The sequence below is a fragment of the Pinus tabuliformis genome, chromosome 3_1 (assembly GCF_031772625.1).
Source record: "Pinus tabuliformis cultivar Carrire ecotype Pingquan chromosome 3_1, CPIR1, whole genome shotgun sequence".
NCBI classification, from domain to species: Eukaryota; Viridiplantae; Streptophyta; class Pinopsida; order Pinales; family Pinaceae; genus Pinus; species Pinus tabuliformis.
Genome location: NC_142301.1, coordinates 308,835,209 through 308,849,836, shown reverse-complemented (window position 1 = coordinate 308,849,836; position 14,628 = coordinate 308,835,209). Strand labels below are relative to the sequence as shown.

General features: G+C 41.0%; 1 protein-coding gene across 1 annotated transcript in view; it reads right to left on the bottom strand.

The window, feature by feature from the left end:
• Positions 1 to 5,017, bottom strand: part of LOC149187017 (uncharacterized) — a 67,100-nt gene extending 62,083 nt beyond the window's left edge. Inside the window, exon 1 of the mRNA XM_089409528.1 lies at positions 4,763 to 5,017. Within this exon, the coding sequence (XP_089265654.1) occupies positions 4,763 to 5,017 (255 nt within the window). The remainder of the gene's footprint in view (positions 1 to 4,762) is intronic.
• Positions 5,018 to 14,628: the final 9,611 nt, after the last annotated feature.

Below are 14,628 nucleotides of genomic sequence, written 5' to 3'. Positions count from 1 at the left end.
GGTCTATTTGGCTGATAAACTCGCAGGAAAAAAGGGTTCCTGGTTCGAGTCGGAGCAATGGCAGAAGATGGTAAGTTTAGGGTCGAGAAATTCAACGACCAAAACTTCTCGCTGTGGAAGATGCAGATGGAAGATTATCTGTATCAGAAAGATCTATACCTACCATTGGGCGGAAAAACAAAGATGCCGATGGGTATGAAAGACGAAGAATGGAACCTTCTCGATAGAAAGGCACTCAGAACAATACGGTTGTGCCTTGCTACGTCAGTCGCCTTCAACATTTCGAAGGAAACCACGACAGAGGGTTTGATGCAGACGTTGTTGAAACTATATGAAAAACCCTCGGCCTCAAACAAGGTATTTCTTATGAAATGGTTATTTAATATGAATATGTCAGAAGGTGGATCTGTTGCAAACCATTTAAATGATTTTAATACAGTTACAAGTCAGTTAAGTTCTGTAGGGGTAAAATTTGATGATGAAGTTAGAGCTCTGCTATTCTTGTGCTCATTACCAGAAAGTTGGAATGGTTTGGTAATGGCCATTAGTAATGGCCATTAGTAATTCCATTTCTGGATCTAGTACTTTAAAGTTTGATGATGTTGTCGGTGCTATCCTTAGCGAGGAAATGCGACGGAAAAGCTCCGGTGAGACATCGGGAAATGCTTTGAGTGCAAAGTCTAGAGGAAGAAAAATGGAAAGGGGAAAGAGCTCAGGATATTGCAGTAAATCAAGGAAAGGCAGATCCAAGTCCAGATCAGGGATAGTGTGCTGGAAATGTGGAAAGAAATGACACCTAAAGAAAGGTTATAGATCTCGGAAGGGAAAAGAAGGAGATGCACAGCAAGAAAACAATCATGAAGCAAATGTGATAGGTGAGGTGTTACAAGATGCTTTGATTCTTTCTTTCGAAAATATTACTGATTCCTGGGTGGTAGATTCAGGGGCTTCATTCCATGCCACACCTGATAAGAAATACTTTCATGACTATGTTCAAGGAGATTTTGGACAAGTTCGTCTGGGTGATGATAAACCCTGTAAAATCGTTGGAATGGGTAAGGTTCTTGTAAAACAGCAGAATGGAAACCCATGGCTATTAAAGGAGGTAAGGCATGTTCCAGATCTAAAGAAAAATCTGATTTCAATAGGGCAGTTAGGCGGTGAAGGTTGTGTGACAACTTTCACAGATAAAGCTTGGAAGGTCACCAAAGGAGCCCTGGTAATAGCAAAAGGCGAAAAGGTTGGTACATTGTATTTATGCAATGGTATTTAACTATATTAATGCTTTAACTTCCAAAGGAGCAGATGCAGCATTATGGCATCATAGGCTCGGACACATGAGTGAACAGGGGATGAAGATTCTTCACTCAAGGAATTTGTTGCCAGGTTTGAAGAATGTTGATTTGGACTTCTGTGAGAATTGCATTTATGGAAAACAGAAGAGAGTCAGATTTCTTAGAGTTGGGAAAGAAAAGAAGAATGAAAAATTAGAGCTTGTGCATATAGATGTATGGGGACCTGCTCAGGTATCATCTCTCAGTGGCTCTCGTTATTATGTTACTTTTATTGATGATGCAACTAGAAAAACTTGGATTTATTGTATTAAGAATAAATTTGATGTATTTGATACTTTCAAGAAATGGAAAGCTTTGGTTGAGATTGAGATAGGAAAGAAATTGAAGTGTCTTAGATCAGAAAATGGAGGTGAATATTGCAGCAAAGAGTTTGATAGGTACTGTTCAGAACATCGAATTCGCAGAGAGAAGAAAGTTCCAAGAACACCACAAGAAAATGGTGTGTCAGAAAGGATGAACAGAACAATCATGGAGCGTGCAAGGTGCATGAGATTGCATGCAGGATTGCCTTTACAATTTTGGGCAGATGCTGTAGATACTATTGTTTATCTAATAAACAGAGGGCCTTCAAGTTCCTTGGATGGTGGTGTTCCAGAGGAAGCATGGACAGGTAAAAAGGTAAACTACTCTATTTTAAAGCCTTTTGGTTGTGAGGCCTTTGTCCATATTGATAAAGAAAATAGAACAAAGCTTGAGGCAAAGTCAAAGAAATGTACCTTTATTGGATATGGTGTTAATGATTTTGGTTATCGCTTATATGATTACGAAAATCACAAAATCATTAGGAGCAGAGATGTAATATTCAATGAAAAGGTCTTGTATAAGAATCAGTTGCAGGAAAAGAAATAGGAAAAGGAAAACAAGGAATATGCAGTTCTTGATGAAATCACTGAAAAGGTAAAGGTGCGTGAAAATAATAATAATCAACAACCACAACAACAGCAATTACCACAACAACGACAAGCACCCCAAACACCTGAAAGTGGTGTTAGAAGATCTACCAGGATAAGTAGACCCCCTGAACGATACTCTCCTTCATTATATTATTTATTGTTGACTGATTCCGGTGAACCCGAATGTTATGAAGAAGCAATGTAGGTTGAAAGCAGGAAGAAGTGGGAGGTAGCCATGGAAGAAGAGATGGACTCCTTAATGCATAACCAGACTTGAGATTTAGTCAGGTTGCCTGTAGGAAAAACTACATTGAAGAATAAATGGGTTTATAGGATAAAGGAAGAAGATGGAGGAAAACAGAGGTATAAAGCTAGACTTGTGGTGAAGGGGTTTGCACAGAAGAAAGGTATTGATTTTGATGAAATATTTTCTCCTGTTGTTAAAATGACTTCAATCAGAACCATTTTAAGTCTTGTAGCAGCTGAAGATTTGCATCTTGAGCAGTTAGATGTAAAGACAACCTTTCTCCATGGGGATTTGGAGGAAGAGATATATATGCAGCAGCCACAAGGATATGAGGTGAAAGGGAAGGATAAACTAGTGTGCAGGTTGAAGAAGAGCTTGTATGGCTTAAAACAGGCTCCAAGGCAGTGGTATCTAAAATTTGACAAGTTTATGTCTGAACAAGGTTATACTAGATGTCACTCTGATCATTGTGTTTATTTGAAAAAGCAAAATGATGGCAGCTATATTATATTGTTATTGTATGTAGATGACATGCTTGTTGCAGGATCTAACATGCAGGAAATAAATGTGCTCAAAAGAAAATTGGCAAATTCATTTGCAATGAAGGATTTCGGAGCTGCAAAACAAATCCTTGGTATGAGAATAACTAGAGACAGGAAAAATCGTAAATTAACATTGTCTCAGAATGAGTACATACAAAAGGTGTTGAAAAGATTTAACATGCACAATGCAAAACCAGTTAGTACACCTTTTGCTAGCCATTTCAAACTTAGTAAGGAAATGTGCCCAAAGACCCAAGAAGACATGGATTATATGTCTAAAGTTCCATATGCATCAGCAGTTGGAAGCTTAATGTATGCAATGGTCTGCACAAGGCCTGATATTGCACATGCAGTGGGAGTTGTAAGCAGGTACATGAACAATCCAGGAAAGGAACATTGGATGGCAGTGAAATGGATTCTCAGATATTTGAAAGGTACCACAAATCAAGCATTATGCTTTGGTGGTTCAAACATCTCCCTACAAGGATATGTTGATGCAGATATGGTAGGTGACAGAGATAACAGGAGGAGCACTACAGGATATGTATTTACTGTTGGAGGAACAACTGTTAGTTAGGTTTCAAAAATCCAAAGTGTTGTTGCACTTTCAACAACAGAAGCAGAGTATGTTGCTACTACAGAGGCTAGTAAAGAAATGATTTGGTTACAAAGGTTTATGGGTGAATTGGGTAAGGAGCATGATATGGGCACGTTATACAGTGATAGTCAAAGTGCCATTCATCTTGCAAAGAACTCAGCATTTCATTACAGGACTAAACACATACAGCTCAAGTACCATTTCATACGATCAGTGTTGGAAGATGGAGAGTTGAAGCTGGAAAAGATACACACTAGCCAGAATCCTGCAGATATGCTAACAAAAGTTGTAACCAGGGAGAAACTGAGAATATGCTCAGTTTCAGTTGGTCTTCAAGGATGACGATGAAGATTAGAAACAGCCAGGTCCAAAGAGGAGTCATTGTCCAGCAAATGGAGCAGCGGTGGAGTTGCTACAATAAGTCTCCAAGTGGGAGATTGTTGGGTGTGGAGCCTGATTATCTTCTATATTCAAAGATATCGCCACATAGGACTCCAGTTCGAAATGGGGGCAGCAACGCCCCCCGTAAAATATTCGCTACAGGGGGGGTCCAGGGGGGGCGGCTGCGACCTTTAGGAACCCCCCATGGTGGAGGGTTTCGGGGGCAGCGCCCCTGAAGCTAAAAACAGCTGTAAAATTGCCTTGTAAAAGTATAGTAATTTCTAGTCAATCTGGGCCGTTCATTAGGCGGATGATCTGACGGTAGAACTTATGTTTAGTTTAGGGTTTTTTGCCCTATAAGGCAACCCCTCTCTTTGTATGAGGGTATTGTATTTGAGGCTGTGTGATAGATGTGTATTCTGTAAGCGAGAAATAGAGAGGTGAGACTGTGAGAGAAAACAGAGGATATACAGCGGATTTGCTGTAGGTTGTGTCTCTTCATTTTGCTGGATAATAGAAAGGAAGGACTGGTTGTTTGGGGTGGACGTAGCCGAAACTAGGTGAACCACGTATATCTATGTCTCTCTTGTTTTGTGCGTTTTCTGTGTTTATATTTCTACAATATTATATGTGTTCCATTGCTCCATAATATATAATTTTCTAACAACTTCTGGCGGAGTCGATGGTTTCATCCTCAATTTCAGCTCGGTGATCTTCATGTTGAGTTCAAATTGAACTCGGCCAACCTCTGTCTTTGTTTTACGCACACCAATGGCTAACTTCTTGATCTTTGCTTCTAGTTGTGCATATTTAGGAATATGAAGCTCAGGTACCGTTTTGCATGCCTCTGTGACTGCTGACTCTAGTCGTGAGTTGTGCACCTGGAGCGCCTCCTTTTCCTTCAGAATTGATGTCTTCTCAGTGAATATCTGCTGATTATTAACCTTGATTTCGTTGATAACATTGAATGCTCGTTGTTCGCTGATGCGAAGCTCTTCCATGACTCCCTGTAATAGTGCATGCAATGACTCCAATTTCAGGCTCATCTTTAGGTGAGTTTCAGGCCCATCTTCAGGACTCTATCAAGGAGGGCGCGATGTTCCTCGTTATCGGCATGGAATGAACCTGCAGGCTATTAGTGTTAGTCTTTGAAGCCTTCCACCAGTGATCAAACATGCTCTTACAAAGTGGTCTTATGGTGTCTGAGTCAAATTTTGTCATTTCAGTGAGTCTTCAAGTAAAATTTTGTCACCAGGTATTAGGTCTAGGTCTTGTTTTCACTCCTTTCAAAGTTTTCCAAGTGTCAGTCCATGTCACCATTCAGTTGAGTGTACCATCATTCAAAGAGTTTTCATCATCGAATTAGGTTCCAATGGGTCATTTTACACGTTGTTCGTGCTTCAGTTGTACTTGGGTAAGCCTCATTTCCATCTCCTAGGGTTTTGAAGGTAATTTTTCTTAGATGGTAAAATCATCAAAAAAACTTGTATCTTGATGCTCATACACCTTCCCCTATCCTTAATATACCTTCTTAAATGATTCCTATCACTCATATCCCTCAAATTCATCATTTTCCCACAAACCCTAGTTTATTGCTACAATTTGATAATTTTCTAGGCTAGGCCTATGTTTTGACCTTTTGGACCCCTTCCCCTCACTCAATATTTGAAATTCCACTTTCCCATGATTCCTAACATCCCTCCCTACTTTTTAAAATTTTCTCAAGAATTTAGAAGCCCCTTATCCCCTTCGCTTCCCTTCATTTCCACAAACCCCCTGTTCCACGCATCGGGATAGGTTTTATTCAAATGATGTTTCTAAGTAAGAAAAGATGAATTTGAAAAAAGTGAGAGAGGTTTTTGTCCACCATTGACCCAAGAAGAAAAATGTCTTTCAATGTTTATGTAGGTGTAATGGTTTGGGAGAAATGTCGAAAACATCATTGGCCTCAGGAGAATTGATGCACCTCTTGAGTGACCTTGGGAAAATCAAGATTTCTCCTAGCCTAGTTGGCCAAATGACTTTCTTGATATGTAAAATGGTAACTATACACAAAGATATTTCCAATAAGCTATCATGAGCTCAATTTTGATTTGAGGAAGACATTCAAAAGTTGACTGCAACAGAACTCTGCATTCAGGCAGCCTCATTTTGCACATTTTGACCAGTCTTGGGAGATTTGACTTTTGACAGGGAAAATGAACTCGAAATTGAAAAATTCAAGATGTTCTAGAAAGTATACTCGACAATATTTCCAACGAGCTATCACACGTCCAATTTCAACATCAGGAAGGTAGTCAAAACCCACCTTGAAGTTGGTGTTGTGCATAGGAATAGTGGCACCGCGCATCAGGAGGTTGGTGCTACGCATCAGAGGAGCGTTGTGCATCAAGCTATTTTCTCGAGTGTAAATTTACACTGGAACTGTGCATCAAAGAGGCACTGCACATTGGTCTCAGTGCACTGCACATCGGCCAATGAGGCTTCAAAACCAAACAAATTCATCTCAAATCCTCCCAAATGCTTCATTTTCCTTCTTAACAAGTAAGTACACTCACTTCGGAGCCTAGGTAGGGTTTTTATGCTTCAATTATATTTTTTTCTCCTGAGACTCAAAACCCTAGTGTGTTTTCCTATCTTATTTGTCACCACTACAAAATCTTCTTCCTTGTCTCAATATCCCTATTTTCACTTGCCCTAAACCTACCCTTTAATACTATCTCACTTCACTCATATTCCCTTTCCCCTTTTCCCTATTAGAAACTAATCCCCTTTATCAAACCCTAAGTCCCTCATACATCAAAACCCTAGATCCCTAAATCCTTCCCTTCATTCCCCTATCTCATCTCATTACTATTGTTCCATTTACAAAATCTCTTCATACTCACCTTTTTGTTCCCACCTATTATCCATTATTTACCATATCATCACCACATTATCTCATAAGGACAAGCATGGAAAGAGGCAGTGAATTAGATTTTGAAAAGGACACGCTTAGTGATAGCTAAAGAGAAAGAAATTCATAGCAAAGGAAGCCTCACAAAGGTGGAAAAATCATCAGGGAGGAACCTATCAGCATGAGTGAACTCCTTGCTTGCCCTCTAGCCACCACATGTTTCAGATATCAATCCTGAATGCTAAAAATTCAGAGACAAAGCAACAAAGAGCATCCGGTTCCCTTGACCCCAATTGAACAAGAAGTGGTAAATGATAGAGAGATATGGCTTGAAAGGGTAAATATCCACCTTGAGGGCCTTCTAAAGAAAGCAAATAGAGACAACAAGATGCTAAGGCATATGGCACATCATTATTTGACCTGGAATCGAGTTTGCAACAAGAGGATCAAGCACCTTAAGGCAAGATTAAGGAGGGCCTTAAAAGAAAAAAATAAGGATGAAAAGCTCAACATTTTGGCTGATGTGACTTTAGCCCAACTAAGTAACCCATGATGCAGCTTTGAGCCAAACTTGGGCAAATTTTGAAACAATTTTGTTATTTTCCATTTTTTGAATTAGGCAACACAAGAAATTCTGGCTGTTGCGTAGCGCCACTAGTGTTGCGGATTGAATTGGTGAATTATATTGACAAATGGCTTATACATTTAGATTCAGCATAAAAAAATAAGCAAACCCAAAAATTTTCATCAATTTTGGAGAAGATATTATCCACCAAAATGGCAAAAAACACTCAAAAAATGCCCTCTCTGCCACTTTTTGGACCCACAGGAAGAAGTCTTGGGAGACTTCATTTTTGAAGGGTAAAATCAACTCCAAATCATAAAGTTCAAAGTGTTCCAGAAACTAGATAGGAAAAGCTTTCCAACAAGCTATCTTGGGCCTGATTTGGATGAGTGGAAGGCCTCCAAAATTAGCCTTGAAGTGGCATTTCACATCAGGCTCAGGGCGCTGCGCATTAGGAAGATTTTGTCAATTTTGCCTAAAACTCAAAATTTCGCCCAGTTTCTTCAGTGGTTGAATTTTCTTCTTGTTTAGGTAAATGTATGCATGGTAAATGATGTAACATGATGTAAATATTGATGTAAAACACTTGATGAGGTAGATACATCAAAGCATAGGTGGTTTTGAACTGAATATATCAGTTTCCTTAGTTTTAGGGGCAAGTTGTTCCACTGCCTACTTTTTGGTTCCTTGTTTAGATATGGTTGAAACAGCTCCTTAACTCATGGATTCGACCCATGATAGATAGCTTAGATGTTTTGGAGGTCTATATGATGCCTTTTCTTAATCATTTGAAAGGGTTGGACTTTGGTGAAAGTGATGGCACTCATTGAACATTTGTGTCAGCAGTTTGGCAAGGAATAAAACCAAGTTTCACAGCTATTTTTGTGGGATTCTTGTGACAGTGAGTTTATGTATTATTTCTTCTTTGTAATGAGTTTTTCTTATGTTTGATATGTATCCAAATTCATCTTTCTCTTCTAAAACTAAATGAATCAAGGTTAATAGGAAAAATACATTGATAACAGTGCTTTGCCTTGGGAATGCATTTGGTTTTCAATGTTTTCAACTGTTTGAAGAGGATTCATAGTTTCTTTATGCCCTCCTCAACTCCTCAGCTATATTAATCTACAATATTAATCCATTTCTAGTACATAAACCCTTGTCTACCTCGCCCCACGGAACATGACTGTATCCCTGAGTTGATTTCCCGGACCCGATCTACCTTCTCCAATTAATCCAGCAACCACAACCTAAAAATCAAACCAGAAACCCTGAGCTACTATACCTAGCCTAAAATCAGCATTCATTTTAGTCATCTCAAGCCCTAGTCGCTAATATTCTAATTGAGATTGACAAGGAGAGAGCCCTCTCCTGACCTAGTAGGGCTAGCTACCAGGTTAAGCGTGGTTTGATGTTACCCTAGACCTGCCTTCCTTCAGCCAGAGGTAGATCTAGGCCCTAACACAGGCAAGGGGAAGACTTGCACATCCTACGACGACCACAGAATTATCTCTACGCCTGTACTTTGACCTCACGTCGCTCACTTTCCCAACATCTGCTTGGAGCTGCAACTCTCGAAGCTCCTTTAAGACTCCTCCCAATGTTTGTATGAATTGTTGTTCCAACTACTACATTAATTCCATGGCGACGTCACTGACTTTATCACCGTTCTCATCCAAATCATTTTCTATGCACACCAGGGGATAAACCTATGTTTTCTGAGCCTTCTTCTTTTTCCTTAATCTAGCTTGCTGTTCCAATTCTCACCTTTTCAGAATGAAGGGGTTGCACTACCCTTCCTCACCTCCACTACATTTCTCTGTAAGTTCTTTGGTTTTAGTTTATGATGAAGGTGACTTGTCACCTTTCTGGGTTTCGCGCTGCTCCTTCTCTGCCTTTTTCTTGGCAACGTGTTCCTACTCAACCTGAGCCTTCTCTACAACATCCTTATTTTTCTACGTGGCCAGGTTCTACTTAGCTTGCTTAGCTTCATCCATCCTCTTCTTCGTAGCATCACTCCCAACAACCATGCTCAACCCATCAGCTAGATTTGAAGGAGCGCACCAGTCTGCTGGCCATCGCGCTACTACCTCCTACACATCGGTCTCCGTTACCAAATAGGGAAAGTCATGCCACTTCTGTGTTGGATCCTTCCGTGCTTGGATGTATACTCAGTGGAAGTCAACCTTGAATATGGTGTAGGTTGATAGCTATGTGTATAAGGTTGGGGACAACCTTGGACGCTGGTTAATTTCCATGTGAAAAATCATTTCCATTAGGACCCAAAAGATCTTCGTCTCTGTGACACGCGTGGGGTCTTTCATAGCCCATAGGGAGGCAAACTGTGCTGCCTCCATCCTTCTTCTAATGGAGGAAACTGGTTGTCCTCTGGTAGCTCCCTGTAACCAACATAATGGAGAGCAACAACCAAGCATAATGAAATGTCTTGCTTTCATCCTGGGTCTCGTGGTAATTCGCGAGGAACTCTTGGCATAGGTATCTGGACTAATTGAACAATACACTCTTCATGCACTGAGCAGCCAGGTACACTATCGGCATCGGAACTTCATCTGCGTGGCACTTCCTCATTACCTTCTTGTCCAATATCTGCACGTACAATTGAACTCTGGGGTCTGTGATATAAAAAATGGAATACCCGCGTGACTTTTTCACGAGTTCAATCTCTTTCTTCATTTGCTCAGTAAGCTTCTTCTCCCCCATCAGTCCACCAAACCACTTGGTTGGGTTTGAACCTTCACGTGGTAGGTGTGTAATCCTATGAATAAGCATGTCAATGATGGGTATAGGCCCTCCTAGCCATAAACAATCATCGTGCACCAGAGTGAGCAGCTGGCGTATGCAAATTGTGTTAATTGGGGTGCGGTGGTAATGTGGAAGCCAAAGAAAGTTGAGCAACGTGGATTTCTAAACACCGCAGACCCATTCCTCCCTTTCCAGTGTTGTCACACCCATGTCTTCATAATACACTTGTTTCATGAAGTTATCCATCACTAAGTGTGAGAAGTTAGCGTGATACACTAGGTCCCAGTACTCCATCTTCAATAATGGGACTCGCACAAGTTTCAGACCTTCAAAAGGAACCTGATCAGGAAGAAAGGGTGTGGATATGGTGAATTTTTCTAAGTCTGGGTCTTTAGTAATCTTTTCCTTTCCCTTCCATGGAGGGATATACTAAGGGAGCTTCATGATGCTCTCCACTCCTTCGGTGTCAACGTCTTATGTTCCTTTTCCTTCTTTTGTATCCAGGTCTAAAACCTTTTGTTTTCCTTTTGTTGGTTGCTTGTCTTTCTTCTATGTTGGTGTCATGGTATGCTTCCTTGGGGAAGCACGTACCTGCATCAACCTCTTCTGCTTTTCTCGTGCTATAGGTCTCTTTTCTTTTGCCATGGATTTTTTCGGTCTTGGCGACCTTGGCACCGTGGGTACCAGAGGAGTAGCTTCAACACTAGAGATTTCAAGTCATGGGGAATCGGATATAGTGGCTTCCAAACTCACATCTTCAGTGGGGTTGGTGGCAGTCATCCTCTCCACAAACAACTCACGACTTCAAGAGACATGTCTGTGTGGGTGAAGAATTACTCCCAAAATGCTTAGCTCATCGACATACTGCACATTTTAGGAAAAACTCTAAGGGTACAAAGTGTTCTTTGTTGGACCGGCATGCGTAATTTATAGGGGTGTTTGAATTAAAATTTGACTGTTCCCCCCAAATTTTGACAATTAATGCTCTTTTGGCTGCAGATATTCAAATATTTTGGCCTTAAATGTTGGGTGTGGAGCCTGATTATCTTCTATATTCAAAGGTATCGCCACATTGGACCCCAGTTCGAAATGGGGGCGGCAATGTTGCCCGTAAAATATTTGCTGTGGGGGGGTCCAGGGGGGGGCGGCTGCGACCTTTGGGAGCCCCCCCCCCTGGCGGGGGGTTTCGGGGGCAGCGCCCCCGAAGCTAAAAACAACTGTAAAATTGCCTTGTAAAAGTATAGTAATTTCTAGTCAATCTGGGCCGTTCATTAGGTGGATGATCTGACGGTAGAACTTATGTTTAGTTTAGGGTTTTTTGCCCTAGAAGGCAACCCCTCTCTTTGTATGAGGGTATTGTATTTGAGGCTGTGTGATAGATGTGTATTCAGTGAGCGGGAAATGGAGAGGTGAGACTGTGAGAGAAAATAGAGGATATTACAGCGGATTTGTTGTAGGTTGTGTCTCTTCATTTTGCTGGATAATAGAAAGGAAGGACTGGCTGTTCGGGGTGGACGTAGCCCAAACTGGGTGAACCACATATATCTGTGTCTCTCTTGTTTTGTGCATTCTCTGTGTTTATATTTCTGCAATATGCTATGTGTTCCATTGCTCCGTAATACATAATTTACTAACATTAAATGTCGCCAGTCCACTCCTCTTAACCATCTTCTAGCTGTCAAGTCATGAACAATGACTTGAATGGTCACTTTCTTTTTGCGTTGCGTGACACATCCCTCTATGGTGCAGCTTCCTGCATGTAGCTTCATATGTTGCAACTTCACCATTTTTTGCATAGCTTGCCTTCTATGTAGTACTCCAAACCTAGCAGTGTAGTTTAGAGTCCCGCGCTCCCTTGCAACTGCCTAGAGCACTAAGATTGTCCTGTCACCATGTAGTCATTGCACAAGATCCCCTGTGTATAGCTTCAATCAGCTTCCATTCACTCTTCCCGGAAAAGGTTCTCCATTCATCTTCGCGAGCTAAACTGCGCCTCCATCTGTAATTTCTTTGATAATATATGGCCCTAGCCAATGCATTTGAAATTTCCCTGGAATTTTAGTGAACTTACTATCATATAATAAAACCAGATTAGTTACCTTGAGCATGCGAAGCTTGATGTGTCGATCGTGCAATGATTTTTCACATTCCTTCTGTACTTGTTGATGAATCCGACCAAAAATCTATCCTATTCAAGCTCCATTAGCTTCGTGAGTTTTTTCTCGAAGGCCTCGCGATCCGCCATATTTGTCAGTGCCACTATGCATAGACTAGGCACAATATATTCCAACGGCATTACAGCTTCTACACCATATACCAATAAAAAAGGTGTCTACCTTGTCATCTTCTTACAAGTAGTCATGTAAGCCCATAGCACTATGAGTATGCACACATCCCAGTCATTTTGCCACACGTTGCAAATCTTCGTTAGTGCATTCTCCAAAATCTTATTAAAAGCCTCCATTGCTCCATTATCCTGTGGATGATATGGAGTGCTCTTCTGATGGTAGACTTGGAATTCTTATGTTAACACATTGATTGCCTCATTTAAGAAGTTCGTACCTCGATTACTCATCAACACCTTGGGGCAACCAAATCTGGTTAAGACATACTCAAAGAAAACTTCGTCATTGTAGCCCCTGTACAATCCTTAACTGGCTGTGCCTCTGCACATCTGGTTAGATACTCTGTCATGGTGATGCTATAGTATGCATGAGTTTTCTTCTTTGGGGTCTTAATTGCCCCAACTAAATCAATTGCCCATTTTTCAAATGGATGCAAAGATACTTGAGGATGCAGTGGAAACTCGTTCCTCCACAATGGTCTACCAGTTCTTTGACATGCATCACATGTCCTACAATATGCTTTGGAATCTTTGTGCAACGTAGGCTACCATAAACATGTGCGCAAAATCTTCTATATAGTCCCCTTTCCTGCATAATGCCCTCCTGCAACCCCCCCATGAGCTTCAACGAGGATGCTATCCCTCTCAAAATATGGCACATATCGTCGCAATATCTTGTCTGCACCCATCTTATATAGGTGCCCCACAATCACCGAGAAGTATGATGCATGCATTACTAGCTCCTTCTATGCTGGCTTGTATACCCTTCCGGTGCCATCCCCATAGCGAAAACGTGAATAATATCTACAAAATGGTTATCCACTACGCACACCATGAAGAGCTGCATTTTTCGCAACCCTTCCTCCAAATTATTAGGCTCCTCTCCTGTCTTGATCCGTGACAGATGGTTAGGTCCTGCATTCAACCTCCCTAGCTTCACAATAACCTCAAAGTCATACACCTGGAATAGCAGAAACCATCAACAAATCTTCCCCCCCAACACAGGCTTGTCGACTAGGTATTTCAAGGAAAAATGATCTATGTACATTTTGAAATGTCCACCCAACAGATAGTGCTTGAATTTTTTAAGCGTGTACACCATAGCCAACCCTTCGCGCTCTATTGTTGAGTAATTCTTTTTGGCCTTTGATAATTTCCTACTCGCGAAGGCTATAGGATGGTCCATTTCTCCCTCACTGGCCTGTGTTAGTACTAAACCCAACGCAATGCACGAGGCATCAACATGTACGTGAAATTCATTTTTCTAATCAAGAAAGACCATGATCCGTGCGGTGACCATCTTCTCTTTCAATACATCCAAACTGTGCTCACATTCTTCATCCCAACAAAATGTAGCATCCTTCTTCAACAGTTTCTCCATGGGCGTGGTAATCTGAGTATAAGCCTTGATGAACTTCCTGTAATATCCAGTATGTCCCAGCATCGCGTGCAGCTGCTTAACACTCCTTGGGGCCTCCAAATTTACTATCACCACAATCTTTGTAGGGTCCACCATCAACCCTTGCTTGCACACCACGTGACCTAGAAAATTTCCAAAGGGAACATAGAATAGTCATTTCTTCAAATTCAGCGTGATCTGGTACCTGTGACATATATCCAACATCAAGAGTAGACTTTCTACATGGAGCTTCACTAATCCAAACATTGTGCAGTCGTCAAAGTATACTTCCAAGAACTTATGAATGAATTCCTTAAATACTGTTATAAATACGTGAGAGAATATTGCAAGAACATTCTTGAGTCCAAACGGCATCATAGGATACTAGAAAAAACCCCATTCCATCACGAAGGTTGTTTTTCTCCTATCTTCTGGCGCGATCTTGATCTGATGGTACCTAGAAAATCCATTAATGAATGAATAGGCCTCCTTCCCTCCAACATTTTCTAATGCTTAATCTGTAAATGGCGTCGAGAATGGGTCATGGACACAGGAATCATTAAGCTTCCTCAAATCTACACAAATCCTTGTTTCACCCTTCCGTTTCTTCTCCTCAACTACCATCGAGCTTACCCAATCAGATTC